The 25,683-nt window shown below is 44.5% G+C and overlaps 1 protein-coding gene across 1 annotated transcript in view; it reads left to right on the top strand.

Annotated features, from left to right (window-relative positions):
* T265_07873 (hypothetical protein) overlaps window positions 1-25,358 on the top strand; it is a gene marked incomplete at both ends in the record, with an annotated part of 70,409 nt that extends 45,051 nt beyond the window's left edge. Inside the window, 19 exons of the mRNA XM_009173523.1 lie at window positions 341-746; window positions 862-1,348; window positions 2,875-3,396; window positions 4,555-5,251; window positions 6,116-6,314; window positions 8,668-8,994; window positions 9,091-9,487; window positions 9,607-9,873; window positions 10,976-11,019; window positions 11,992-12,244; window positions 12,946-12,990; window positions 13,163-13,329; window positions 14,329-14,487; window positions 15,874-16,207; window positions 17,080-17,433; window positions 21,490-21,603; window positions 21,939-22,111; window positions 22,881-23,354; window positions 24,206-25,358. Of these exons, the coding sequence (XP_009171787.1) occupies window positions 341-746; window positions 862-1,348; window positions 2,875-3,396; window positions 4,555-5,251; window positions 6,116-6,314; window positions 8,668-8,994; window positions 9,091-9,487; window positions 9,607-9,873; window positions 10,976-11,019; window positions 11,992-12,244; window positions 12,946-12,990; window positions 13,163-13,329; window positions 14,329-14,487; window positions 15,874-16,207; window positions 17,080-17,433; window positions 21,490-21,603; window positions 21,939-22,111; window positions 22,881-23,354; window positions 24,206-24,731 (5,945 nt within the window). The remainder of the gene's footprint in view (window positions 1-340; window positions 747-861; window positions 1,349-2,874; window positions 3,397-4,554; window positions 5,252-6,115; window positions 6,315-8,667; window positions 8,995-9,090; window positions 9,488-9,606; window positions 9,874-10,975; window positions 11,020-11,991; window positions 12,245-12,945; window positions 12,991-13,162; window positions 13,330-14,328; window positions 14,488-15,873; window positions 16,208-17,079; window positions 17,434-21,489; window positions 21,604-21,938; window positions 22,112-22,880; window positions 23,355-24,205) is intronic.
* Window positions 25,359-25,683: the final 325 nt, after the last annotated feature.

Below are 25,683 nucleotides of genomic sequence, written 5' to 3'. Positions count from 1 at the left end.
ATAAATAAGTGAATATATATATATATATATATATATATATTCACTTATTCATTTCATTGAAATTCTTCGCCACCTCGAATTCTATACCACAGGTACTAGAGCCTACTTACGTTTCCGGCGGGAATCCCTATTCTCGCATTGTCGTACCACGCCTCCCGATCGTTTTCACACTCAGATGCATCATTATCTTGCATTGAGGTCTTACGTTGAATTCAAGAAAGATGTACTCATTCATAAGCTTGATTTCATCAGTGTGTCACTGTAAAGAGTATAAAGCTAATCAGTAGATCTGTTCCGGTTGGTGGTTTTATGCCATGTTTTCTCGTGTGTTCAAATTTAGTGATTCGATCCGGCGATTATTACCTGTTTGAGGGAGATCCTGAAGAGGACGATGAAATGCCCCGTTCAGCACCGGCAAAAGCAGGGAAGAAAAGAAAACCACCACCCAAGACACAAGGTTCTGCTCCGGGGTCTTCTCAGGCTACTTCGAAAGCACCCTTGTTTGTGGATAACCCTAGTCAGTCTGGTCCCGCAAGTTGCGTCCACGGTACATCAACATTCCACGGCATACCAGAAGTCGCCACTAGTCCCGTTCATTCAGATGGCACTGTGTTGGATAGTTTGTCGTTTTCCGCTATGCATCCTCTGGGTCCGCACCAACAGCAGTTGTTTGGGGCTTTACCAAATGTCGAGCCATCGGCAATGGAAGTATTGACTAACTACACGGACCCTTACAGTGAAACCAGGTTTGTTCCCACTTCTTTGTCAGCTTTCTCTGGTGAGGATTTCCTCCCCTGTTTGACGTGTACAGGGCACTGGTTATTACTGAGTTCTAAGTCAAACTCTTTTAATCGTCTACAGCCCATGGAATCCGAATGTTTTGCCTCAGAACCTAAGTCGTCAAGTCTCCGGGACGTCTTACGCCGCCGGGCGTGCTGTTGGCCACAGACGGCTGCGTTCTCATCCCGAATACATGCACAAGCAGTCAGGCCTCCCAGGGATTTCACATTTAACTGTCGATCCAAATGCTATCCGACCCGCACCTGCTCAACATATTGAACAACCGGCTACTCAGCTTATGCGCACTGTACGAACATCGCCTATGCGCCTCTTCGATCAGGTTCGTGACGGAACACCAAGCAAACGACCTGAGACTACGCGAAGGACACCGAAGACTTCTGTTGACTCCGCTGCGCGACGTAAGCCACATCAAACCCACAGACGAATTGTATCAGCTTCGGCTGCGGTTGCTCCCGTCACAAGCCGAACAAGTCATTCGGCCCGACCGGAAGACCTTTTGAGTCCGTCACGTTCTGAAAGGCCCCCGATTGGTTTACAGTCCAGAGCAGTGAGTCATTTTTCGTTGTGCCGCGTTTCACTGTTCTACAGGATTGCACCGCATGGGCAGGTTAGGTTTTGACACAATGCAGTGAATAACTAGCATGTGCGTACGCCATTTCCAATGTGATCCATTTGTCTTCATGCAAAATCTAACCTGTTGAGGAGAATGTCGGTAGCTCAGGTAGTGTAGATGGTCGTTTCAATCAACCTCCCCAAAGTTGGTTCTTTACTCTAATTTGGGCCGCTGTTCGGTCAGCTTTAATAGAATAGAAGGTGCAGAACTGGGGAGCGTGTGGGTTGGGATCAGCCGAAATGGCACATGTGGCTGTGATCAGGTATCAGGAGGAGTCACCAACACAATTAGCACCAACACAATTGCACCTAATCTCAATAGCCTTCCCTTCCCACCCCTGACTGAATCGTCGGTGCACTTACAAGCCCACGCAGACCAACGAAAGCTATCGGTGGCACCTAGGATGAACCATCAATTGAAGCACCTTGATGTGGAAGACAGCAACCAAACCCGATGAAAAATAATATAAAACTCGCCCAACCCGTGAAGCGCAAGATTTAGGCAACTTCACTAACCGACAAGACCCTTTAATTGACATTCATAACTGCTCTAGTGTGGTCTGGAGTGTGTATTCTGGAGTGGTCTTACTGATTGGTTCTGCCTTGAAACGCGGTCAACTTTGTGTCCTGCTCACGTGACCTGATGAAGTTTTATGTATCCAAAGCGAAACGTTACCCAGTTAAAAACTACTGATTATTTGCCAAGTCCTTCTCAATCGGTTCCAAACATTTTTTCAACTGTGACTTAGTTCACATGTCCTGATTACGCATTTAGTAAACGTTTGTTTAGACTTGCCCAAGGAAGTCTCGTTACATCTATACACACGCAAAGTAACAGGAAGGTGACTGAACTACGGGGCTCTCTAAGCATTAGTTTGGACCAACTGTACCAGTTTTTTCGTCAAACGGTGCCGAACCAACGGTAACTCGTCATATTGATTGTCCACTGATGTTCACATGACATGAGAGCATTACTGCTTTCACACCTTATGTAGGTTTTGCGCAGTAGTTCTAATATAGTGGTTTAGTAGTTTTGTGGGGTATGATGCTTCTGACTTGTTAAAGTGAGACCATCTTTCATGTACCTTTCACTCGTGTATCTTTCACATACCTAGATATGCCGAGGTCTACTTGAAAAATCTATTCTGAAGTGTTCTGACTATTTTTTGCGATACCTTTAAATGGAACCTGCGTTGAGTGTGGTATACGGATGCACAGACACGTTGACTGACCGGAGTTTCTTTTTTTCATCGTGATGTGCAAGTTCACATTAGTTACCCTAGTGACTTTACACTTTCAGTTGCTCGAGAACTTTCTTCAGTTTATGCAGTAATCTCTCAAAAGAGTGAGTGGGAGGTCCTTGAATCTTGTCCATAAATATGTTAACCCGCACTAGGTTTCTTCGGGTGGCCATCGTTTCCGAACGCAAACTAAAACGTGTTTTGTGTTTTTTTTTAACAGCTGCCACTGTTAAATCGCCTTCATGGACCAGTTTCCTATGAGTCTGGCCTCAAGCCGCGTACCTGTTCAAGAAGACCCGAGCGAAAATTTTCCTTCCAGTCGGGCAACGAACACGGTACTTACGATACTTCTGGCAGACTGGATTCAGCGCCTGCTCTTTTGGGACCAGGACACACTCGTTTCGACGATCGTACACTGGTCCAAGCATCCAGTATTGAAAGTGATTCTAACGACAGCGATTCTGGGAGTTTGCACAAAAACTTCGATGAAGACGACCGTGGAGAGGATGCAGACTGGGATAGTTGTGAAGACGAGGGTGAAGATGAAGAGGATGATGATGCCAACCCAGGTGCATCATCTGGCTCGCGTCTGAATCCATTAGAGTTGTTAAATCGAGCAATGGAATTTGGAGCATGCTCAGTGGTCCGACATTACCGGCGTTCATTTCTAAATCAGCAGCCGATTACACGAAGTCGGGATCAGACTGATAATGGCTCCACTGGTGATATTCCTGCCGCTCTTGTAAGTCACAACAACGTAATGTAAATACCTCACTGCCAAAGCAACTTCTGTAGATTCTTCGGAAAATGGTAGCCCCCATCTCAGTGAGATTCCCATCGAACAGCTTTATCGTTTGCCCGTATAGGAAATCGCGGGAATTTTGATGATTATAAATGGTCAGTTTATCCTCGTATCAAAGCACGACAACTAAAAATGGAAGTTTGGGCTGTCCCATTTCAGTTAAGCGTTTCTTTGAATCCCTCTCTAATTATCAGCGTCACTCTCGTGTTTGATTCATCAGGCATGAATCTCGTGAACAACGATCACTCCTCGTTTGTACAATTTTCTGTCGGCATAAACATATTATGGTTGAGTCACTTGTCAGAAATAACCACTCGTCCACCATAGTATAAATGAGAAAAATCAAATCGCCCAGCTGTTAAATGGCTGGCATGCCAACTGGAGGAACCCCGGTGAGTGTCGATTTGTGGTCAAGCCTAATGAAAAGCAACGGAAAGTGGGGAGGGATTCGAATCATAAATAGCTTCCTGCATCATACCCTGAGCTATTTTGAGTAGGAGGTATCTCATACTTCAGGACCGATAGTAACGTAATGGCGAGTCATACTTAGTTGTCTACCAGAAAGTATAGTTTTCATGGCGTGTCGTTGCAAGGACAGTACTCCTTACTGGACTTGATTTCACTAGCCAACGACAGGTTGAAATTCAAAACATTTTCCGTTTGACTTTGGATGACACACTATGGTGTCTTTATGTTTTCTGCGCTTGTAACTCGGTGCTGGTGTCACTGGTAGACGACGTTCCCGTGGGTATAACAAATTTATTGGCTTTGAAAATTGCTACTTTGGCATTTCGGATTGCGTTAACCTCGGTGGACTCTAGTGGTCTCCTTTATCTCTGTTTGAAACAATATTATTGCTCAATACTCCCCGATGTTTCGAGATCTTGGTACCCTGCGATTGATATTTGTCTTCGCCCTTCAAAGAGGCTCATTTTTTGCCCATCTTCCTAGTTGACCATATTCTCGCGGCAGTTTGCTGACATTCACTCTCACGAGCACACAGCTTGTATTACCGAATCTGGACCCTTGCAGCCAACTAACTGCCACCTGCTCAGCCATCTGAGCTTCATGTTTTTTTTATGTCCGATTATTTTGCAGTGTCCATTGGATGAAGCTCAGTTTCTCCAGGGTGACATTCCAAAGCTAGCTTCTACCAACCAGTCGAGACCTGTTTCTTTGCAGCACTTCAACCAGCCCAGCTACCTTGCACTACCAGACGGCAGATTACGACCCCATAGATCAGAGCCTGTCAATACGACTCAAGGTGAACAGCAGAGCGGAGTGGCTACATCAAACCAAAGTAATCGTGGGTGGCTGTCACGCAGGTTAAAAACCCGCCCCCAGTTGAGCTCGCTCGCTTCAGTTGATGACGAAGATGACAATTCTGAGTCGATATTTCATTTTGGTATGGGGTTGGCTAGCTCTTCGGAGGATGTCACAGCCAATCAATCCCTTCTTCCCAAGCCGAGCACCAAGGAACCTATTCAGAAGGTTACTGCTCCTAGTTCTAGTTCCGCACAACCAACTAGTTCGCGCCAGCGTCGCTTCAGACTACCGAAGGGGCGAGTCGAAGTTGGGTCGCCAAAGTCGTTGAAAATTTCCGAAGCTCCCGAAGCGTTAGATGTCAACGCAGATAGTGTGATCAAATATGGTCCAGTTCGATGGGCACAACAAAGACGTGGTGCTGGTAAACCTGCTGTGCTTTCCTTCACGCGATCCTCTTCGAGGAGTTTGGATAATATTCATAGTGAAGATCAACTGGTGGACGACTCAAATACGCCTATTGCGCAACAGCGTAAGTATCTGATCGCAGTCCGTTTATATTTTTCTGTATGGGTTTCACATGGCTTTTCTGCTTGTCTGATGTTTCGCTGTATTCCACTACACACGCACTGCGCCCCTTGTTAGTGGACTATTCCAGTGTGTTAGTCATTTCTTCATATCACACGTAACTTGTGAATTTCGTCATCGCACATGGAATTACACACTCAGAGCTAACGGTTCATGACCCAGTAACATGAACAAAGTGCGTTTGTTGGTGACTGCAGGACTTATCACCGGAGCTTCACGTAACAATACACATAAGCATATGCCTTTCATCTCCGAATTTGTTACTCGAGGACGAGATGGCCCAAGTGGTTGGAGCGCGAGTTTACTGACCGGAAGGTCCATGGTTCGAATCCGACCTCTGCCTCTCGACTTCACCTGTCTAGGCTTGGGCAACCTGGCAGTATCCCAGCCCTCGTGCTTTCCTCGGGTGGCATGACAGCCAGGCACCAGAAGGGTGTTACAGCTGGACGATTTATTTATCTATTATTATTTTACTCGAGGAGCCAGTCAACAAGTGTGACTACGTGGTGTGGATCCCGTAGTTGAAAGATGAGCGGCGCTGTAACCTGTCCAAATGCGAGTTAATTACCCTGTTCCTCATGCGCTCATGGTTGAACGGTTGAGTGTTCATACTGCTAGCCAGGATGTTGCTGGTTCGTAAACTGTGAACTGCTGATGATTCCAACTAAAGATGAAGCACATGTGGAGTGCCTCTCGGCTTTTCAGCATACTGCTTCCTCCGATGAGTTTTACTCCATAAACTGACGTGTTTATCAGGCATTGACCTCCCTGGGACACTAATGTCTCCATATTAATCTTTTTTTTACAGGAGAGGAAGGTTGCTGGAGCAAATTCAAAGCGTCTTGTCTGGTCACCTATTTGTTCCTACTGAGTTCGGTCGATAGCCTCATCTACCTTTTGAACGGCCTTACCAAGCATTACCGAAACATCCGACGCAGGATAGAGCGTGAGAAACGATGTGTCAAGTTGAACGTTATCAACAATACACAACACCCGGAACAATCACCGTGAGTTTCCTCGTCAGGGGTATTTTCCGCCCAGTGCTGGCTCTTGCTGGACGAATATCCGACCTTAAGAGGTGTAGGAATAGTACACGTCCTCTTGGGGGACTTCACTTTACCAGATAATGTTCCCTCTCTGCTGTTTTTCAGTACTGGCGCTGTGTCAAGTATTTAGAAAAGCTGTCGTATTCAGGCACTGATTTTTTCCGAAGGGGAATAAGTCTGTATTGTTTTTCTTCGCTGGCGCACATCCTATGCAAAGTCACAATTATTCACAAGGTCTTCTTCGCCCTGTACGTCTACTTCGGTCAGACCAGCTCCGTCGCTTTAGTAGTCGCAAACCGGTCTCTTCCAAAATCAAGTAATCCTTTTTCTCTGTATCCAGGCGCCAGTTCTTTAAAGAACTACAGCTGGCACAGAATGTCACAGCTGTTGATTCTGATCCTGTCTATTCGGATCACACAGTTACCGGTTACCATTCGTCGGCCGTGCTAGCTGATAGTATGACACTGTGTGTCACCTATTGCCAATTTCAGCAACAACAACCTAGCTGCATCGGTCTCGTCCGATAACTTGAAACGCCTACATGCGGTTACATAGGCACATGGATTCAGCCACGTAGACGAAGTGTGCGCGAAAATGCCTTGTACGGACTTCACAGTTAGCAAACCCTTTTACAAGATTATAGTCTATAAACAGAACAAGTTCGGTTTAATTTCTGCCATAAACGGACCTCCAATATAGAACATTCAGAATTGGTTTTCTGTAAAAGGGTATGATTTTAAACTTGTACAGTTTTGTCTTCCTTTCGGGAGATCACTTCGGATGGCTGGTCAAAGCATTTTCTTCTTGGTGGGTTTTTGGTGCTGAAGTGCCTTTGGCAGGGTAGTTAGTGCTCTTCTTTGAGGATTGTCTCGTTAGAGGTGGTTACCTAAAATCGTACGATATTTGATCTAATAGCTGCAAATCGTCGTAACCTAAAATCAAATTGTCTCTTGATGGTACCGTGTCGTTCCCATCAGTGCCGTCATCTGTCGTGTAATATATACTCGAAACAGCTTCGGACAGCTGTGATCGTGGACAATAAAGCGAGGTTAGTTGGGATCAAAGTGCGCAGAAAATTAGACCCTAAACGGGAGTAGCTAATGTAGATGGCGTTTCGAAAACGCTGGCTTCCAAACGAGAGTTTCCCGACTTTTCATGGTTTCCGCGGACGATACAGGGGGTCTTCAGGATGGTGTTTTATTACACTCAGTGCAGTGTGGTAGGCTCGCTTCCTTAACACACTGGCTTCGGTTTATCATTGTGCTTTTGTCACTATTTTGGTACATACACCGGTGTTTGCTTGTATAGTTGGTGAAGTGTGTTCCTCCAAGAGAATCTGCTTCCCAGCAGGGGACAGTTGGGTCGTTTCCCGTGGATGATCTTTGTTTCGGAGCATGACTGTGTACGTGTGGGCATGTAGTGGTCCTTTCAGAGAACCATCTTTATTCCACTGAGGGACTAACTATAGCCCTAGTCTTGAATGACTATCGAACTGTCACGGAATCCTACAGCTAATTTTCGAAAAAAATGTACTATGAATTTATTTTATTCTGTTTGAAGTGAAGTTCACCATTAATTTGCAACGAACGTTGAATGCTGCCTTGCATTGTCCGTGTGCGTAATCCGACAGTAGGATGACTGATTTCCCCACCAAATTCGTGTAAACTAATGACCCCAATGGTCCAACCTGGGCGAGGTCAGTTAAAGGCGTTGCCACCCTGTTTTTCAGAATAAGCTAAACTCATTCATCATTGGTTTAGCGAGGTTATTTTTAGCTCATACAGCAGAAAAGTCAAACAGGATCCTTCTGCACTTAACTCTGTGCAAAGTTTCATTCCTGTGTGAAATCTTACAGCTTTGAATGGCACTTGGGGCAGAATATCCAACCTTCCAGTAGACTTTTCGTCCTACATTTGAGGCCCATCTCTGTCGAAAAGCCTATAACCACTGTTCAATCTTTGCTGGGAGTCGTAAGCAACCCGCACTTAAACGCCACAGAGCGCCACTCGTCTTTGGATCACGTTGAACAACTCCTGTAATGGAAAATACCGCGGCTAAAAGTTCATACGTTGCATGAACTCTTATTGTCCGATTCAAGGGTGCGTCCACATTGAATCAATGGGCCGTTTTTCAGTTAAATGTAAATCGGGCGCGTTGGGGGCTTTTTGGACTGGTTCTATCAGGTCACCGAGATTAACCGTCAGTTAATCTCTTGGGGTACGTGGTTCTGAAAATAATTCATCCAGCTCACTATTATTTGCATGATATCCACTACTCTGTTGAACGGCGTTTTTCCCAATGTCCCCGTATGTAGTTTGCATGACTTTCTACGAAGTTTGCGGCAGGAGCTTCAAGTGAATGGGAGTTTCGATACCCAGTGCTGCGTTCCTATTTCAACTGGCCTGTCAAAATGTTTTGCGAGACGTTTAAGAATGCCGCAAGCTACAGCCGAATACCATGATCTGCATTTTAACGAACGCCTAGATCATGTACTGGTCGACGCCTTTACTCGTGAAGCTGTACCGATCGACAGAACAGCTGGCCAACCCACCTCGATTTCTGTCACGATAAACCGTTCGCTAATGCACAAGCGTCGTTCTGATTCGATTGTTCGATCTATCACGGAAGATCAAATTTATCCGTATGTCTCCGTTAGTTGACGTTCAGTTCTGCTCCACGGAAACTACTACATTCCTCCTATTGAGCCAACTATGCCTGCTTCTTTTTTTCCCTAAAGCTTGGATATTGAAGTGGCCGTATTCAATGTCGTTTCCAAATCACCGGAGCACGTTTCAGGTGGTGTTCCATTCCTCGATCCTCAAATCTCCGATCGCTGCCGTGCCGCTTTAGGCCCAGGCCAGTCTATTGAACATCTGGACGCCCTAGATCGCCATCAACAACGTGAGAAGGCATTCCGACAATCCCGTTCACGTCCATTCCTCCTGCTGATTGCACTTGGCAATATGGCAATTGTCTACTCTGAATGGTTCTGTTATTTATTACTGGTAGTAAATCATATGCGCAGTTCCAATATTCTATCGTTGGTTTACCCTCTTGTGGTGTTTCTCTGGGGCATGCTTTCCGTACCAAGACCCACGAAAACATTTTGGATCTTTCTTATCACCTACACTGAAGTAAGTCACCCTTTCACTTTTGAAGCGTTCTTTTCTCTAGTTTCATTTCTCGACAATACATGCTAGTCGCCAACTCCCATTTTTCTCACACATCCTTCCCGTTCTCTTCCCATTGCTAGGTCGTCATTGTAATAAAATACATATTTCAGTTCCGCTTTATAACTTTCAACGACCCATCGCTAAAGCCTGCGGATTCGGCTGAAGCCCTATGGATCCCGCGGTTGCTTGGTGTGGAAAAAAGCGGCCACTATGCCATATTCGACCTCGTCCAATTAATCAGTCTTTTCCTTCATCGTGGTTTTTTGAAAAATGACGGATTATGGAGAGATCATACGGAATTCGTACAAGATTTACAACTCGTTGCTGAACGGAACAAAGTGGCTGAGGTTAGTAATGTATGCCCCAGCGTCCTGTTTGCTGTCTAGCCAGCGGGAGACTGGCCAATTGTTTGGAATTTTTTGTTATTTTGCTGTCCCATTTTTTTTCTAGTTACTGATTGTCATTAGGAACTTCACGCCTTATGGAAGATGTCAATTTGCCGGATTTTATGTAAGTGAGAGACAGCGTTACTTCTCAAATCTTTCGTTTTTAGAACGGCTCAGGCTGACCGTACACACCCACTAGCGCTATGTAGGATAAGTGGCGCAGATTTTCTAGCTAGAGAGCTACAGCGTGGACATTTGTGCCCTACGAATATGAGTGTGTTCTTGCTTATCGGTACTGCGAGTTGCCAGTCTATCTGGAAAAGGCACAGTTGCACTTGACTGCATAACCGTTGATAGACCTTTTTCGTACGAACTGGACGACAATCGGCATGGGACTCAAAGTGCACTAGAAAAGTATAAAAAAAACGCTTCAACTATAGAAACCCTTCGGTGCTCAACTACCATGCTACTCGGACAAAGTATGAGGTACTGAGCTCCAAAGTGCACGAGACAGTGAGATCGATCGCTTATCCCGTTGGTTAATGGGCAGTCTTTAGAAAATACTTATTTGAATCCAACGGTTGTCCACCATGGTGCTATTTTGTTTCCTTTTGCACTACTGTTTCTTCGCTTTCAGTCACATTAACTCTGCCGCTGGTACAGTTGACAGAACTTGCAAAACCTGGCCAGCTTTTTTGACCTCGGATCTCTTTAGGGTTTTGTATTTTGCTGTGTCAACCGATGGAAACGTTTACCATGGATTTGAAAGACGGGCAGAAACTGACTTTCTAGGTGGCTTTATAGCACCGTGATATCAGTTCACGGCCTCATTCGTTTTGATTTTTATGTGTCGACCCTGGGTTGTTCTGGATGACGCTTCTTATATCAAGCGTACAATGTACGTTGAATCACCCACGGTTCGGGATTCCTCACTCCAGTTTGCCAATATTCGACTGTTTCTCGCTGGGTTACTGCTTTCTATGTTTTAAAAAAATTTTCAAGCGGGACTTTCTGTGGTAATGAGCTCTCAGTGCTTTGTTTGCGTTTTGTTCTTTGTTCACAGAGAGTGCAGAACGGTGAACGAGTTGGTCCTGATTTCCTCCGATTGTAAGTTCATCTATTTTGGCTTGTCGGATACGTGTTAACATTTCATTAGACCGATTTAGAACCTCCCTTCGAACCGAATCGAGTTAGGAGTTGTACCTCTGTATCGTGTTTTATCGCACTGCTAAACGTGCGCAGTTACTTTGAGTTCTACGTTTAATACCTAGTCATCAGTTGCTATGAATCATCTACCTAGTGGTTTCGGCTCCCCTTATCGTGTAACTAGTTCTTGGAAAAGTACTGTATAAACTAAACTGCAGCTGCACAACAGCTGAAGCTACCTAGATCCCCCAAGAGGCCAGCATGAAGGATTGAAATCTGTCTGGTTACCGATGGTCTTTCATCAACAGCTATCATGTCCCCCTTTAATTTCGTGAAGTCAGTGGCCTGAGGCAGGTTGCGTTGATCATGAACGTAGAGCTCCAAGTACATGTAGCCTGAATGAAAGACGACCCCTTAATAAAGACTGAAATCAGCGCTCTCTTGCTTTCTTAACGGATTCCCTACTAACAAAGCTGGCTAGAACAGTGCTCTCCGTCATGCTTATGAAAAGCTGATTCGCAACACCTCTGCTGATAAACTGGCACTGAATTCCAACGTCCCTTTTCACCGCTCCCATTTTTGGGTAGAACACGCCTGACCGTGAGTCATGCAATTTTTTTTGTGACGGCATACAGGCGTTAATCCGTTTCCATGCAGACGAGCAAACCATATCTTTGGACTGTATGAAAATACTGTATGTTTCGTTTGCCTATACACATTCTATATCACCTTACAAACATTGCTATTTTGTTATTTCGAGTACGTAACCGCTTACACAGCTCCGGTAGACTGACATTTTACCGGGACCCGAATGTGAAGGACTTCGTCCCGGAATAACAGGATTGAATTCCACGTCTTCTCCCTCCGCTCGCTTCTTCCGGTGCTCCTTCATTTGAGCGTACCACATTCCATTTTTACTGCACTTTTTTTCAGACTTTCAACCGAATCTGCAGCAAGTCAGATGACCGAACGTCACAATGTGGACGCTGTCACTTCCGGTCGGCTTACTGTCTCTCGACGCGACACACTCCATACGTGGAATCCGTTTGCCAAGCTGCGTCGTTTCTATCACAAAATGACTGATCCGCAGTTCAACAAGAAGGTTGATGTATATATCTATATGTTCCTGTGCGAATTCATCTCGTTCTGGATAATAATGTTTGGCTACGTTTCTTTCGGTCCCAGTGTAAGTCTCGGGATGAATTCAGTTCTCCTTACTCTCAGAATCTCTTTTTAATTTAATTGATGAACCGTTTGTTTCACCATCATCATAATCACAGTTAACAACTTCGCAGTTGTTAGGGCCTGTACTCGACTGCCATGACATGAAGCCCGTCCCTTTCGAAAAGGAAAAAAATCGGAAGGGTAGTCAATTTCTCTACAGGACAACCAAACGCTCTGTTCTAAAGCATTCGTACGGTGTCAAAATATGACAACATGACTTCGGAGCAAACCCCACTACCAGAGGAGCATTTTCACAGGTTTTCACCGGCACACCGTGAGCCTTTCATCAAAAGTTCATACTATCAGGGGCTCGTTTCACCGAGCCGGCCAGTGCTGTGTGCATGAGCTATCCGGACCACATGCAGTCCAAAGTCGTGGTCTTATTCCCATCAGTGATTTTCGTGGTCGGTGCTTCTTGTTCCTCTACATATTGGCACCGAATAAAAAATTGGGTTTCTGATCAGCGAGTTTCCATCATGGAGTACCGTCCGATACCTACCAGTGACAATAATTTGGGTAACATTCAGCTGTCCGCACCTCGGCAACAGTGCATATTGTTTGTATAACACCGTGTTACGTCCAAGCTGCTTTTCAGTGTTTACGTAATCTCCGGTCTCTACTCACAGTCATCTTCAATGCTTACTCCCTCTTGGTGATTTTCAGACTGGCATGGGAGATAATGCATTCGAGTTTATCAGGTCCAACCGGGTGAGTTGCTTTTGAAGTAGCTAGTTCATTGTGTGGTTAGTTCACTGTTTAAGAGAGTGTGGTTGCCAATTTTATTCATAATCCCGTGATCGACCACAGATTCTCCATTTGCTTGAGCTAGTTACTTTGTGATTTTTACCATAGTCATCGATGATACCGTTCTCTGTTACAGGTACCTTTTCCATTCGTATGTATGCTGTTAGTCCAGTTCATCTTCATTATCGTCGACCGGGGACTGTTCCTTCGCAAACAAGTTTTGGGAAAGTTCATCTTCCAGATCCTTCACGTTCTGCTCATTCACGGTTGGCTATTCTTTATCCTGCCTCAGATTACAAAATCGTACGTATAATTTTGTACTTCGCTCTTCACTTTTGTCGTAGGATACGTGACCCTATATTGAAACACTTTCCTTTTCATTACCGGATGTGCAGGCGACAGCTTTCACCATCTCTTGATCAGATCCGTAAACTGTCTAGCCCCACTCTATATTTGTTTACAGTGACCTTATCACAGTAAATTTCAATATCGATAGCTGTGTGAAATTAATAGATATCCGTCACACGTCATCGTATGCATCTGCTTTAAAAGTTGACGGCGATCATTTTTCATTCACATGACTATCGGGGGCAAAAACTGAGTCTATGTAGCCATTCTAGTTCTAGTCCATCGGAAAGTCATTGTTTGGTCATCTTATTTTTCGAAAGTCCATCGTCTGGACAAGAACACATTTCATGTCCTTCGTCATCGCTCGGGGAAGTCCCGACACGTTTAATAGTCCCTCATTAGGGAGCATTTTCGTGGCATAGCTTCGTGTGTGCTTGATGGGTCCCTTCTTAGAGAGGTTGTTTAGTAAGAACACCCTTCACTGATATCCACACTTGGGAAACTGGAATTTAGTTGCCTGCTAGTGCTATCAGTATATGATATGGGCTAGAGCAAATGTCCTAGATACTGAATATCTGCACACGTCCGTACACCAGTCCTTCTGTGCGATGGTCGTCTGTGCTAATACATGGTCTTCAGCCGGTTCTAATAGTTGTATAGACATTCGTACATATCTACCACATATGGTGGTTGATCAATGTTAACAACAAACGCATAGGTACCCAGAAGGGAATTGTTCTTTATCAAACTAATTATGTATCAACAGTGTATCCCGTGGGATCATATGTTACCCTTCTTGCAGTTGCCTTCCGGTCCATACTACTCTAGGCGCAAGACCTAACGCTTCGCATTGACCCTTTCTCTCTACATGCTGACCAAGCAATTGTCTAGTCAATTTTTTCACTATTGTCTATCATATTTACTTCACCGCTGTCATCCACTTATACCCAACAGACCGTTCACGGCAGGCTTCGCACCACAGTTGTTGTACCTCATCAAGTGTGTCTACTTCTCACTGTCCGCCTATCAGATCCGTAGTGGTTATCCGCTCCGGATTTTGGGGAACTTTTTGACAAAGAAGTACAACTATATCAACCTTATTCTGTTCAAAGGGTAAGCGTTTATTTATCAGGATGTCATGTTGACTTTATGTAGACTGAACATCAAATTTCCACTTTCAGGTCAGATACTGCACCAACTCAGTTAGTAGGATTCTTGAGGTTAACTGTTGATCGGAAAGGTCACCGATTTCTTGGTTGCTTCCCTCCTGGCCTTTGGCCATCTGGAGTTGAATTGTCCTTCAGAAAGAAGCTATTTTGCTTAGTCAGCTTCATGGTCCAGCCGGGGCTTCACACTTGCAAGGCGTTTCTCCGAGGATTGGAAAAACGATTCACGTTGTTTTCCAAGTCTGCCTGAGCATGGACAGAATAATTCCTGCAATTGAATTTCTCACTCCTATGTAGCCGTCTTGGCATACCTGTGAAAGTCTGTATTCCCCAGACTGCATTGTGACCCGTATGGATTGCTGGATCACAACATAGACCATTAGGGCCGTTTTCCAACGTCCTACCATTTGGGTTTCGTATATATTGCCCTGTTCCGGTAGGATCAGTGAGACTGAACTCCGTAGTAAATATTCTAACATGATTTACTGATTTTGCATTCTAGAGACTCGTTGGCATCACAAGACACGCTTCTGCTAGCCATACGGAAGAGCTAAGCGACTGAAGTAGCAACCATGCATAGGGGCAGTTCATAGAGTTGCTTACTCTCTCCCTGCTGTTTTTGTAGCCAACTATTGGTGTCATAAGGTCCACTTCAAATGCAAGCCACAATAATTCGCCGTTTTCTCTTTCAATTTGCGGTTGTCCACTAATTTCCCCTTTTCGTTATCAAAGCAGACTGAATTGCGTGAGTCCATTAGTTGTCCTCTGTCGGACCCCATAACTGAACGATGTGGTGCAGCCACTTAATTCTTAAAAGACGATTCACGTTCTGCCTCATCCGTCTCGGTGCTCTACTTTATTTGGGTCAAACTGGGTATATTTCCCCTTTATATTCGCAGTTCATAATGCTTTTAACATCAGAATAAATTCGGTGACAGCTCCTTTTCGCCTACACAGACGAGGTTTCCTACGGAATTTATCATAGTTCTCTCGGTTCAGCGGAGTTTGGTTTAGTTTAAAGGATCACGTGTGTACAATTGAACTTTTCTGTTGGTGATTAAGGTGTTCGGAATGATTTCACTGGCAGCAATAGACGAGTACTGTCCACCAGCCACCTCAGCTTTAATATATGTCAAGCACCAACAAGTATGCTCTTGTTGTCTTCAGCGGAAATGCTAACGCTCACTGCAATTTGACCATTCCCTGCGTAATGCTTAGCGCACTCAAGAAGCCAGTTCGTACATATTCATCATGATTTGTAATACTGATGTCTTTTCGCCAGCCTCACGCTCGTCAGAAACCATGTTAGATTACTCCTCCACCTGTGTTTCAGCTACCTGATCATACCGTTCCTCTACGAATTGAGGAATATTATGGATTGGATGTGGACCAACAGCACGCTCTCGCTATACCACTGGATGGAACTGGAGGATGTCTATGCAAAGATATTTGTACATAAATGTTGGCGCCGGTCCGAAATCGCTTATCCCACACCCCGGGGTGTCAATCGACCAGCTGGGAAAAAAGCCCTTGTCGGCGGACTGATACTAGCCTTCTTCTTCGCCTGTTTATGGATCCCCTTGGCTCTGTCTTCATTCATCGGTGCCACTTTTGTCTTTAACCCACCGGTTTTGTGCACGTTCAGTTTATCCATTGGAGGATTTCCTGTAAGTTTGGTTTTCGGTAGAAATTGCATATAGTCTGCCAAGTACTTGAGTATACAAGAATGGTTGTTGCTGTGTCTATTTCTGCTACTCGAAGTCCTTCATCTACCTCATCCCATCATACAACGGTCCTTGAAGCAAATACAAATGGGTCAGTCATCTGCCGCGACCAATCCTTCCAACCTTGAGGTACATACACGATCCACCTCCCCCATGAATACAACTCTGTCCATAATCTTAGTGGGGTCGGGGGAAGGAATACGTGAAAATATGGGGAAATTCATTTTTACCCCTCCCCCGCTCTACTGTATGTAGCTATTAGAACGAATTAACGGATGGCGTCACCTGACATCTGATCTGGTATGGCAGGACTTTTAGTTGTGAGGATTCTGACAAAGATCAATTTGTTCTCCACGAGTCCCGGATCATGTCAGAGGAACAATAATCAATAAGTAATCGATTAGGTCACGTGCAAATACTTCTCTTTTGTAGGATAAAATTCTTGGTTCCTGGATCGGTCATCGTAAGGTTGACCGGGAATGAGGCGGTAGGTAGCGTCTTGGTATTTCAGCTCGTGGAGACAGTGCTCACACCAGCTGCTAACAGCTTCATTTGGTGCTATTTGGCACTGCAGATTTCCTTCAGGTACAAAGTAAATGCAATCGTTTACTCATCACTAGTGTTTTTTCAATTAACGAGAAGCTTAGAAATGGTCATGAAATTGGTCTACAAAGAGAGTAAAAGAGGTGGCATCGGGGGATATCGCTGTTGGTTCGCGGTGGAGAGTTGCGGCGGCCGCTCCAACTTGCTAGTAATGTGTGGTTTGTGAAGTAGGCTTCAGTTGGCTTGGCTTCGGCTATGTTCAATTCCTGAAGCAGTGGAAAGCTGTTGTAAGTATGCACGCTCCCGAATACATTACTATAGCCAGTAAACAACAGAAGTGCAGTAATGGTAGAATAATATCCAACGGTAAAGTGATGAATGAACTGATGTTGGGTTGTCTTGCTAAGGAGGTTGTTTTTATACTGTGTCATGGCTTCGGGAAACGTTTACGTCACATAGACCTCAAAACAATAACGTATTCGTTTGATGTCATGTTACCGATTAGTGACAATTTCTGTTTTATTCCCGTCCAGCCTGTTTTCGAGTTCACTTCACGTGAAGGGAACATCCTCAAGATCCGGCAACAAGACTTGGACAGTTTTACCCGATGTCATGAAAAGGATTTGGTATGTGCCCTCCCGGAGTCGCTGATTTATTTTTTTACTATCTCCTAGAATGCCCACCATGGTTCGTTGACGGGACACTGTTTAAGTCAACTGTGTTGTGTATATGTGCGTTTGTATGATAAGCCGCTGTACGATGGAGCGCCGCTATAATGAACTGTCCGTTCAAACGGACTGCTTTCGAACCATAGGTTTACAATGAAAGATTATGCCCAGAGTGGGCGCTAAACAAATGGGGCCTTTACCCTAGATTTTAGAACCGTTTGGCATTGCCGTGGTTCCAACGCGAAATATATGGTTTGCCTAGAGAATTGATTGGCTTCACTGAGTGCACACGCAAATGTGGGGCCTAGGCCGGGGCAATGGAGAGCCGATTTTTATGTATTCGGATCAAGATCACACCATAGATGATTCGTATCGATAGTTGTAATTAATCTGTTCTCTAGAATGCAAATGCTTTTTTGTGAATCCATCATGCTTGTGAATGTTTCCAATCCGTTTGGCTTTTGGCCTCTCCTCAAAATAGGAGTTATCCTCCTTTGTGTGAACCTGGATGCCCCCATCACAAATGACACAATCCTTCTGGCTCACATTTGTTAATTGGTTGGCGAAGCACCTTGCGCGCATTGATGCTGCTTCTGTGCTCCAAAATCCTATTTTCCTTGTTTCGAAGATCACAAGGTGAACCAACTGACAAACCATCATCGTTTGTGGTATACCAACGTTACTGCCTAGTTTTCCGGGGCCTTGACAAATGAGGTCGGCGGTTGAGTAATTTCCGGTGCTTGACCGAATATCAACGTTAGAAATGTCCAACTGTGCCAAGCTGTGATCGCCGCCAGCATGTAGACATTACAGATCCACGCAGATCATCAAGGCACATGTGAAAAAATATAATAAAATCGTGTTTGTTAGTACCCGACTGTTTTATCATACCAATTGCTAACGGTAGTTGATTAAGTAGCTGTTGGACTGTTCGCCCAGCATGGAAAATGGATTGCAAACGTTTCGTGCTGCTCCTCGTATAGTGACGAAACTCTTTCAAGCCAGTTACCAAGCTAGCCGAACAGATCATCAACCAATAAACTCACCCGAGCTACCAATATTTCAACACACTACCACCAGTTGCTATTCTTCTGAGGTAGCCATGTTTCATGTTGGCTGAGGGATGGTTCACGGTTGACAGATGTGTGTTGCTGTGTAAACGATACCCTGTCTACTGATAGTATTGTTGGAACTATCCCGAATTTACATGTTTTTTTTTGTTGATGTCCATTCGGTACATCGTTGTCACACCAGTGATTGAAATCACGAACACCACTTCACTATCACTTCACTGAAGCGCAGATTGGAGCGCTTTTCTGTAAATGTTTAACAGTTGTTGTGGTCACAGCTAGATGAAATGTGCCTCATGTAGCCAGTGCTATAACAGACTGCTTATGTCAGTCAAAACTAGTCGGCGATCCACTAGGACTGATAGTAGACGCTGTTCTTATGTGTATTATGTTACATCGAATAAGAAATCTTCGGCGTTGATTTAAGTGAAAACCGAGGTTTTCTTTGTGGTATCCCTTCGTTTCAATTCGACAAAGATTTTCCTAATACTTTCAAGAGTGATTAGGTGGGGACGGAAGATCCAACCAACAGCCCTTGTGTGAATCGGTTACAATCATGAAACGACCAGTAAATACTCAAAAGTCACCCTAATGCGTACAAAGTCGTTGACGTGTGAATAAGGATAATCATGGAGGTGTGAAGAGATAAACGCTATTCCTGGTCTTAAAAACTTTAGGGTCATACAAGTTAAAACAAATGAAGGCAAATCTCGATGGCGGACATTCTTGTGGAAGCTGAGGAATAAAACGGAAGTGACTGCGGGACGTAAGCACGTCATTCTGAATGAACGGTTATTGGAGTGGGACGGAAGAGGTGTGTTCAATTGGCATTCACCGCGTTCGATAAAACAAAGTGGAGACAATGTGTTGGAGTATTGGTAGCTCATTCGTTGTACCCTCTGGCAGTTTATCTGTTCACCGATCGTGGAAATCGAACTGAAGACGTTTCCTCACCATTCGGGGAGGCATCATTAGCATTGATTGCAAACGTTTCGTGCTGCTCCTCGTATAGTGACGAAACTCTTTCAAGCCAGTTACCAAGCTAGCCGAACAGATCATCAACCAATAAACTCACCCGAGCTACCAATATTTCAACACACTACCACCAGTTGCTATTCTTCTGAGGTAGCCATGTTTCATGTTGGCTGAGGGATGGTTCACGGTTGACAGATGTGTGTTGCTGTGTAAACGATACCCTGTCTACTGATAGTATTGTTGGAACTATCCCGAATTTACATGTTTTTTTTGTTGATGTCCATTCGGTACATCGTTGTCACACCAGTGATTGAAATCACGAACACCACTTCACTATCACTTCACTGAAGCGCAGATTGGAGCGCTTTTCTGTAAATGTTTAACAGTTGTTGTGGTCACAGCTAGATGAAATGTGCCTCATGTAGCCAGTGCTATAACAGACTGCTTATGTCAGTCAAAACTAGTCGGCGATCCACTAGGACTGATAGTAGACGCTGTTCTTATGTGTATTATGTTACATCGAATAAGAAATCTTCGGCGTTGATTTAAGTGAAAACCGAGGTTTTCTTTGTGGTATCCCTTCGTTTCAATTCGACAAAGATTTTCCTAATACTTTCAAGAGTGATTAGGTGGGGACGGAAGATCCAACCAACAGCCCTTGTGTGAATCGGTTACAATCATGAAACGACCAGTAAATACTCAAAAGTCACCCTAATGCGTACAAAGTCGTTGACGTGTGAATAAGGATAATCATGGAGGTGTGAAGAGATAAACGCTATTCCTGGTCTTAAAAACTTTAGGGTCATACAAGTTAAAACAAATGAAGGCAAATCTCGATGGCGGACATTCTTGTGGAAGCTGAGGAATAAAACGGAAGTGACTGCGGGACGTAAGCACGTCATTCTGAATGAACGGTTATTGGAGTGGGACGGAAGAGGTGTGTTCAATTGGCATTCACCGCGTTCGATAAAACAAAGTGGAGACAATGTGTTGGAGTATTGGTAGCTCATTCGTTGTACCCTCTGGCAGTTTATCTGTTCACCGATCGTGGAAATCGAACTGAAGACGTTTCCTCACCATTCGGGGAGGCATCATTAGCATTGATGATAATGTCAACCGCTCACTGATGTTGCCTGCTCAAATGGTGTCGAAACGTCTGCAATTATCAAAATTGTTGAAATCACTCGCTGAATAGGCTTCGGGAGTTAGGAAGGGGCATCGCTCCAGAGCGGACGACAATGTTACTCAGTGTGATGGACCCACAAATTTCGCAGAAGTTGGGAAGAGGAGAGTTTGGAGTTACAAACCACCAAGGCTCCTATGGGTAATACTTTCTTGGATGGCAGTGTGGGCCACCTAGCCCGTGCGCACATGTGCAACGGTGTGCGCAGCGGGATGAAGAGGGGTTGGCATAGCAATAGGCGAGTGAGAGTTACGCTTCAATCTTCTTCTTCGGGATGGACGAAAATCAGCGATGGCCGGATTTCAAAAAAAGTTTTGGCCCCCGATTTACCCCTCACATTTAGAAAACATTCTTCATCCAAAACCATCTATATGGTGAGGTGACTTTTGTGCAGACCTGCAAGTTACCATCGCTCAGTACGACATTTGGGACTTTGCGGGTTGTTATTGTACGTAGCATACTTTGTCTCCAGGACATGCGTTGCCCAGTTTTCGACGTCTAATCCAAATCTGTCCCAGCAAATGTTGTACCCGGCACGTAACGCATTCATCATATTTTGTTGTGCTTAATCAATTCGGCAGCCAGACAAAGAGTTAGTTTTTCGGCAAAAAGCATTCATCCAATTCAAGTGTTGCTCGTCTGATATTCCATTGCTACATGTGAAACGCTTCCGATGTTCAGGTAATCAAGGACAAAGAAATCTTTTGTATGGCGAGCACAGCAATTAGACTTCACGACCGTAGAAGCGTTGCCGTGTTGTAGACCTGCTAATTACGCGTTGTCCAGCTTGAAGGAAAGCTAAACGTAAAAGAAACTACTCACAAGGTTGCTGAAAACTCTTCGACAGCCCACGACCGGTTTCGCCCTTCTTGGGGCTCATCAGCTAGGCGCAGTCCCCGAGTTTCTGTGAACCTTATGTTCTACTTGAACCCAAATCGGACTGTTTTCGAGAAATACACTCATTTGCAAGTCAATTTGGTTTTCACGGGAGACTCAACTGAATCTCTCGTTTATGATATTCTACAACGTTTTTTCTAAACGGGCTTTACCGGTTCTAGAGATGTAGCAGTCCAAGTCCTCGCAATGGCTCCTGATTGTGATACCATGATGATTTTAGCTGGTGTAGTCACACAGCCCTGTAGTTCTGGAATAGGCTCATGTACAGTCATTAATCCCGGTTTAACTCCGCAATTCATACGGCATCGTTTTTTCCTATTCTCATTCATGTTCTTCAGCAAACTGTTGGATTTTTGAACAACTTTGAGGTGGACGATTTGCGGTACATCACGATCGATGGGTTCTCTGGGAATATTTGGGCAATCACTCCACCTTCATACGACACGCTCGTTAAGAAATTATCGGACGCATCTTCGGACTTGCTTTTGCACTCGCACATGCAGTGTCGTCGGTAGGTGGTTACAGCACATCGTTTCATATGACATTTGCGTAGTTTCTTCAGATCTCCAGTAATCCGTGAGTCTGTTTGGTTTTAGCACTTCTCCGCCGGTTGGTTTTGACCTTAGGGATTCGATCACTTCAATTTTCCTGCAACATTCGTGGAACCAACATAAGAAAAAAGCAAGCTGTGTAAAGACCCCAATTGTCTATGTTTATCATCATTCATCATGTATAGTGAACTGAAAACTGAAAAACGCGCTACTGAGGTGGCCTAAGGTCGAAAATGGCCCTTGCATTTGTTTGACTTTTTTATGTTTCGTCTCTATAGTCTGCACAAGGCAGTACCGTTTCTTACACCTGACATACCGTTTGCACATAGAACGTTATGTGCCGTTAGGATGATTATATCGCACTTGTCTCAAACGAGTACATCCCTAGGACTATCCAAAACGTCTACAAAATGGAATATGAGTTCAACCGATGTCCTAGTATATTTGGGATCATTTTTCGAATCCCCTTTTGCATTAAAGGCTAATGTCTACTCAACGCAGATACCTCCCTTTCGTTACGACAATCCCTAAGTCGTGGTGGATGTGTCTGGCATTTACCTTTTGACTACCCTTGGGGCGCTGTAATGGTCATTTGACACTCCTTTGTCCAGGGCAGTTGGATTTTTTTAATGTTTCTATTCAGTTCGGAGGTGGTGACTCCCTCTGTTCCAGGGGATCACCATATACCTTTGGAACATGTATTGCATTCACTGTTCATGTGATTTGCAGAAAAACAAAGGAAATTCAAACGAGTCAGATTTCAGTTGAGGACATTTACAGCCGGAAACTTCAACCCTTGGAAAAGATCGAATTATACGGTGTGCTGAACACCACCGCAGTGGGTTCAGCATCCAACAACACTCAGGTAAAACCATCGTCGCGCGTACTTAGTTCATCTCCGGTGACGTTGAACGCAGTTATGCCACGTTATCTGGTACTTAAACGCGACCGTCTTCGTCCTGCATATGCCACGCTGGGCTTGGAAAACACGTATATAAATGTCAGCTTTGTCATACATCGAGATCCGGCGAAGAATCAGTCGTGGTGGGAACTTAAAGAGCGCGCAATCACTTCATCCGATGCCTGTTTTGAAAAGCTCCGGTTTCCTACCTTGGGTGATTCCTGGGCGGATGCCCTCTCCATAATGACCTTCAACGAACGTGTCTCGGATAGTCTTTTTGGAAAATGGTTCTTCACTTACGGGTAAGTGGCCTTGTTGATAAATTTTGGTGTGTCCGAATTACTTCACGTCATTATTCCCCACAGTCTTCACCTTTCCTCTGCTTTCTGTCGTCCTATGTGCTCACGTCAGTTGAACTGTTTTTGATTCCTGCGAATATACACTCATTTGCAAACTAATTTGGTTTTTCGAGAGACTCACCTGGAACCCAGCTGAATCTCTCGTTTGTGATGCTCTCAGGCAACTGAATGTGCTACACCAGGCCGCCTCATGTCAGTCGCTACGATATTCAAGATATCGCGATACATGTATGTCTTCGTAATGTTCTACTCATAAGGTTGCTTTCGACGGATTCTCAGCTACCTTATGAGTAGTACCTTACAAAGACATACACGTTTTTGATTCTGTTTGTGAAGTGTGAAAATCCTACTCAAAGCATCCTTACCAGCAGCACTACTGGTCCTTATGCGGTTCCTTTCTAGGTTTGCTGCTTAGACTTGTGTAATAACGAGATTCTGACCACACTTGACCATGATCTATTGGCCATCTCTGATGTTATCCCCCTAGCACACAGTTAAGCCATCATTGGTCTTTGTGTGATACGGTGAGCAATCGATGCGTTCTGCGGAATACACTCATTTCAAACTGAATTTCAGCTGAATACCTTGTTTATAAAATCCTTAGTCTGAATATGTGATACGAAACCCATCCAGTGTTTCAAGTGTGACTATATTCGGAATATTACAGTGCATTGTCTAGACGCAACACACTACTCAACCTCATGAGTAGTGTGTTGCGTATAGGATATGACGGGCTTTCCATCCCTGTTGATTCATTGGTTTGAACAACTCTTTTCTCCATCTGTTTTTTTCAGCATACTTGGTATGTACGGTGCTTACTTATTCTTGGTCAATCGTCTGTTCAGGACAGTGTACACAAATATATCCTATGTTATTCGATTGGAGGAGCTGCCCCACGTGGACCGAATCTTGAATTTGTGTAACGAAATCTATCTTGTACGGGAAAACAAACTGTTACGATTAGAAGAGCAACTAGTAGCCAAATTGTTTTTCCTCTATCGGTCCTCCGAGACCATGATCAAATGGACCAGACACCCGAAACGAATCATTGACCAGTTCACTGACAGATCAGGTGGAGGCTATCAATTCCCACCGAGCCAGCCACATCCGAGTTTGCCTGAACTCAGAAGTCCGCCTACACTTGAACTACGTGGTCGAACGAGTTCGGTGCAGCATACAGAACCGATTTCCTCGCAACCAATTGTACCGGCGGAAGTGGTAACAACTGCTAGCCGCGCTAGATGGGGCTCACAAGACGATCAAGAGTCTGTCGTTCGTATTAGAAACATGGCGGGGGAGAATTCAAGAACGCAGCAGTAGTTTACTCATCAGTTATGCACGGACATTTTTCATTTTCATCGGAATTCATTTTCTTATCACCCTCTTCGCCTGCTCAGGCTCATTCACGCCTATTTTCTCTCAGTCCTAATTTTATAGGATCACATTCCGGCCTATCCACCAATCAGTTTGTCTATCTGGCTTATCTCGTGCTTTTCGTTGTACATACACATTTTTTCCTGAAATTCCTTTGCATGTGATTCTGCAACTCAAGCAAATCTAGTCTTTGTCGACTTTGTATGATTCTATTTTTTCTCTTCACGACTGATTGCAGGTTTTCGCAGTCCGCAGCCTGTTTGCAATCCTGATTGTTTTTGTTGTCCCTACATTCCCACTCCACCCCTCCTGTCTCTTGATTGACCCTCGTTTTTCGTATTATTTTCCGTTAATTTTAAGTGTGCTCACAGTGGACTTTACATCTAGCATCGATTTGTTGCGTCTTTCACGTTTTTTCCAGTCCTCTCGGACAACACGGTTTTCTTTCATTCACAGAACGCTGTTCCTTCCGTGTTTGGCGCAGTTGGTCACACCTCTATGTAGATCCACCCACCACGAGGCCATTCAAATTCTCCATCGAAAGACGTGTTTGTAAATATATGTGTGTGCACTGCTTTGAGTCGTTCAGTGATCCGTGTTCCCTGGGATCCAGCACCCCTTCGTCTTCGTTGTATTATATCAGAATTGGTTCTCAGCGATTGTTACGTAAACATCCGGAGAAAGGTCCGCTTTGGGATTGAGTACGTTAGAACACGTAGCCAAACTATAAGCCTTGGCTTATTTGTGGTCACGGATTCTGTAAACACCCATAATTCAACTCTCTCGAGCTCATACGAATTGTCCGCACCTTCATAATCTATACATGTTCACCGTGTATGGCGATTTATTCCTGTGGTGTCGCTCTGGTTGCCCCAAAAGGTGCTGTCCTGAAGGCTGA

This window comes from Opisthorchis viverrini (assembly GCF_000715545.1).
Source record: "Opisthorchis viverrini unplaced genomic scaffold opera_v5_191, whole genome shotgun sequence".
In the NCBI taxonomy this organism is placed as follows: domain Eukaryota; kingdom Metazoa; phylum Platyhelminthes; class Trematoda; order Opisthorchiida; family Opisthorchiidae; genus Opisthorchis; species Opisthorchis viverrini.
Note: the sequence above shows the minus strand (reverse complement) of the source record. Positions and strands in the feature narration are given on the sequence as shown.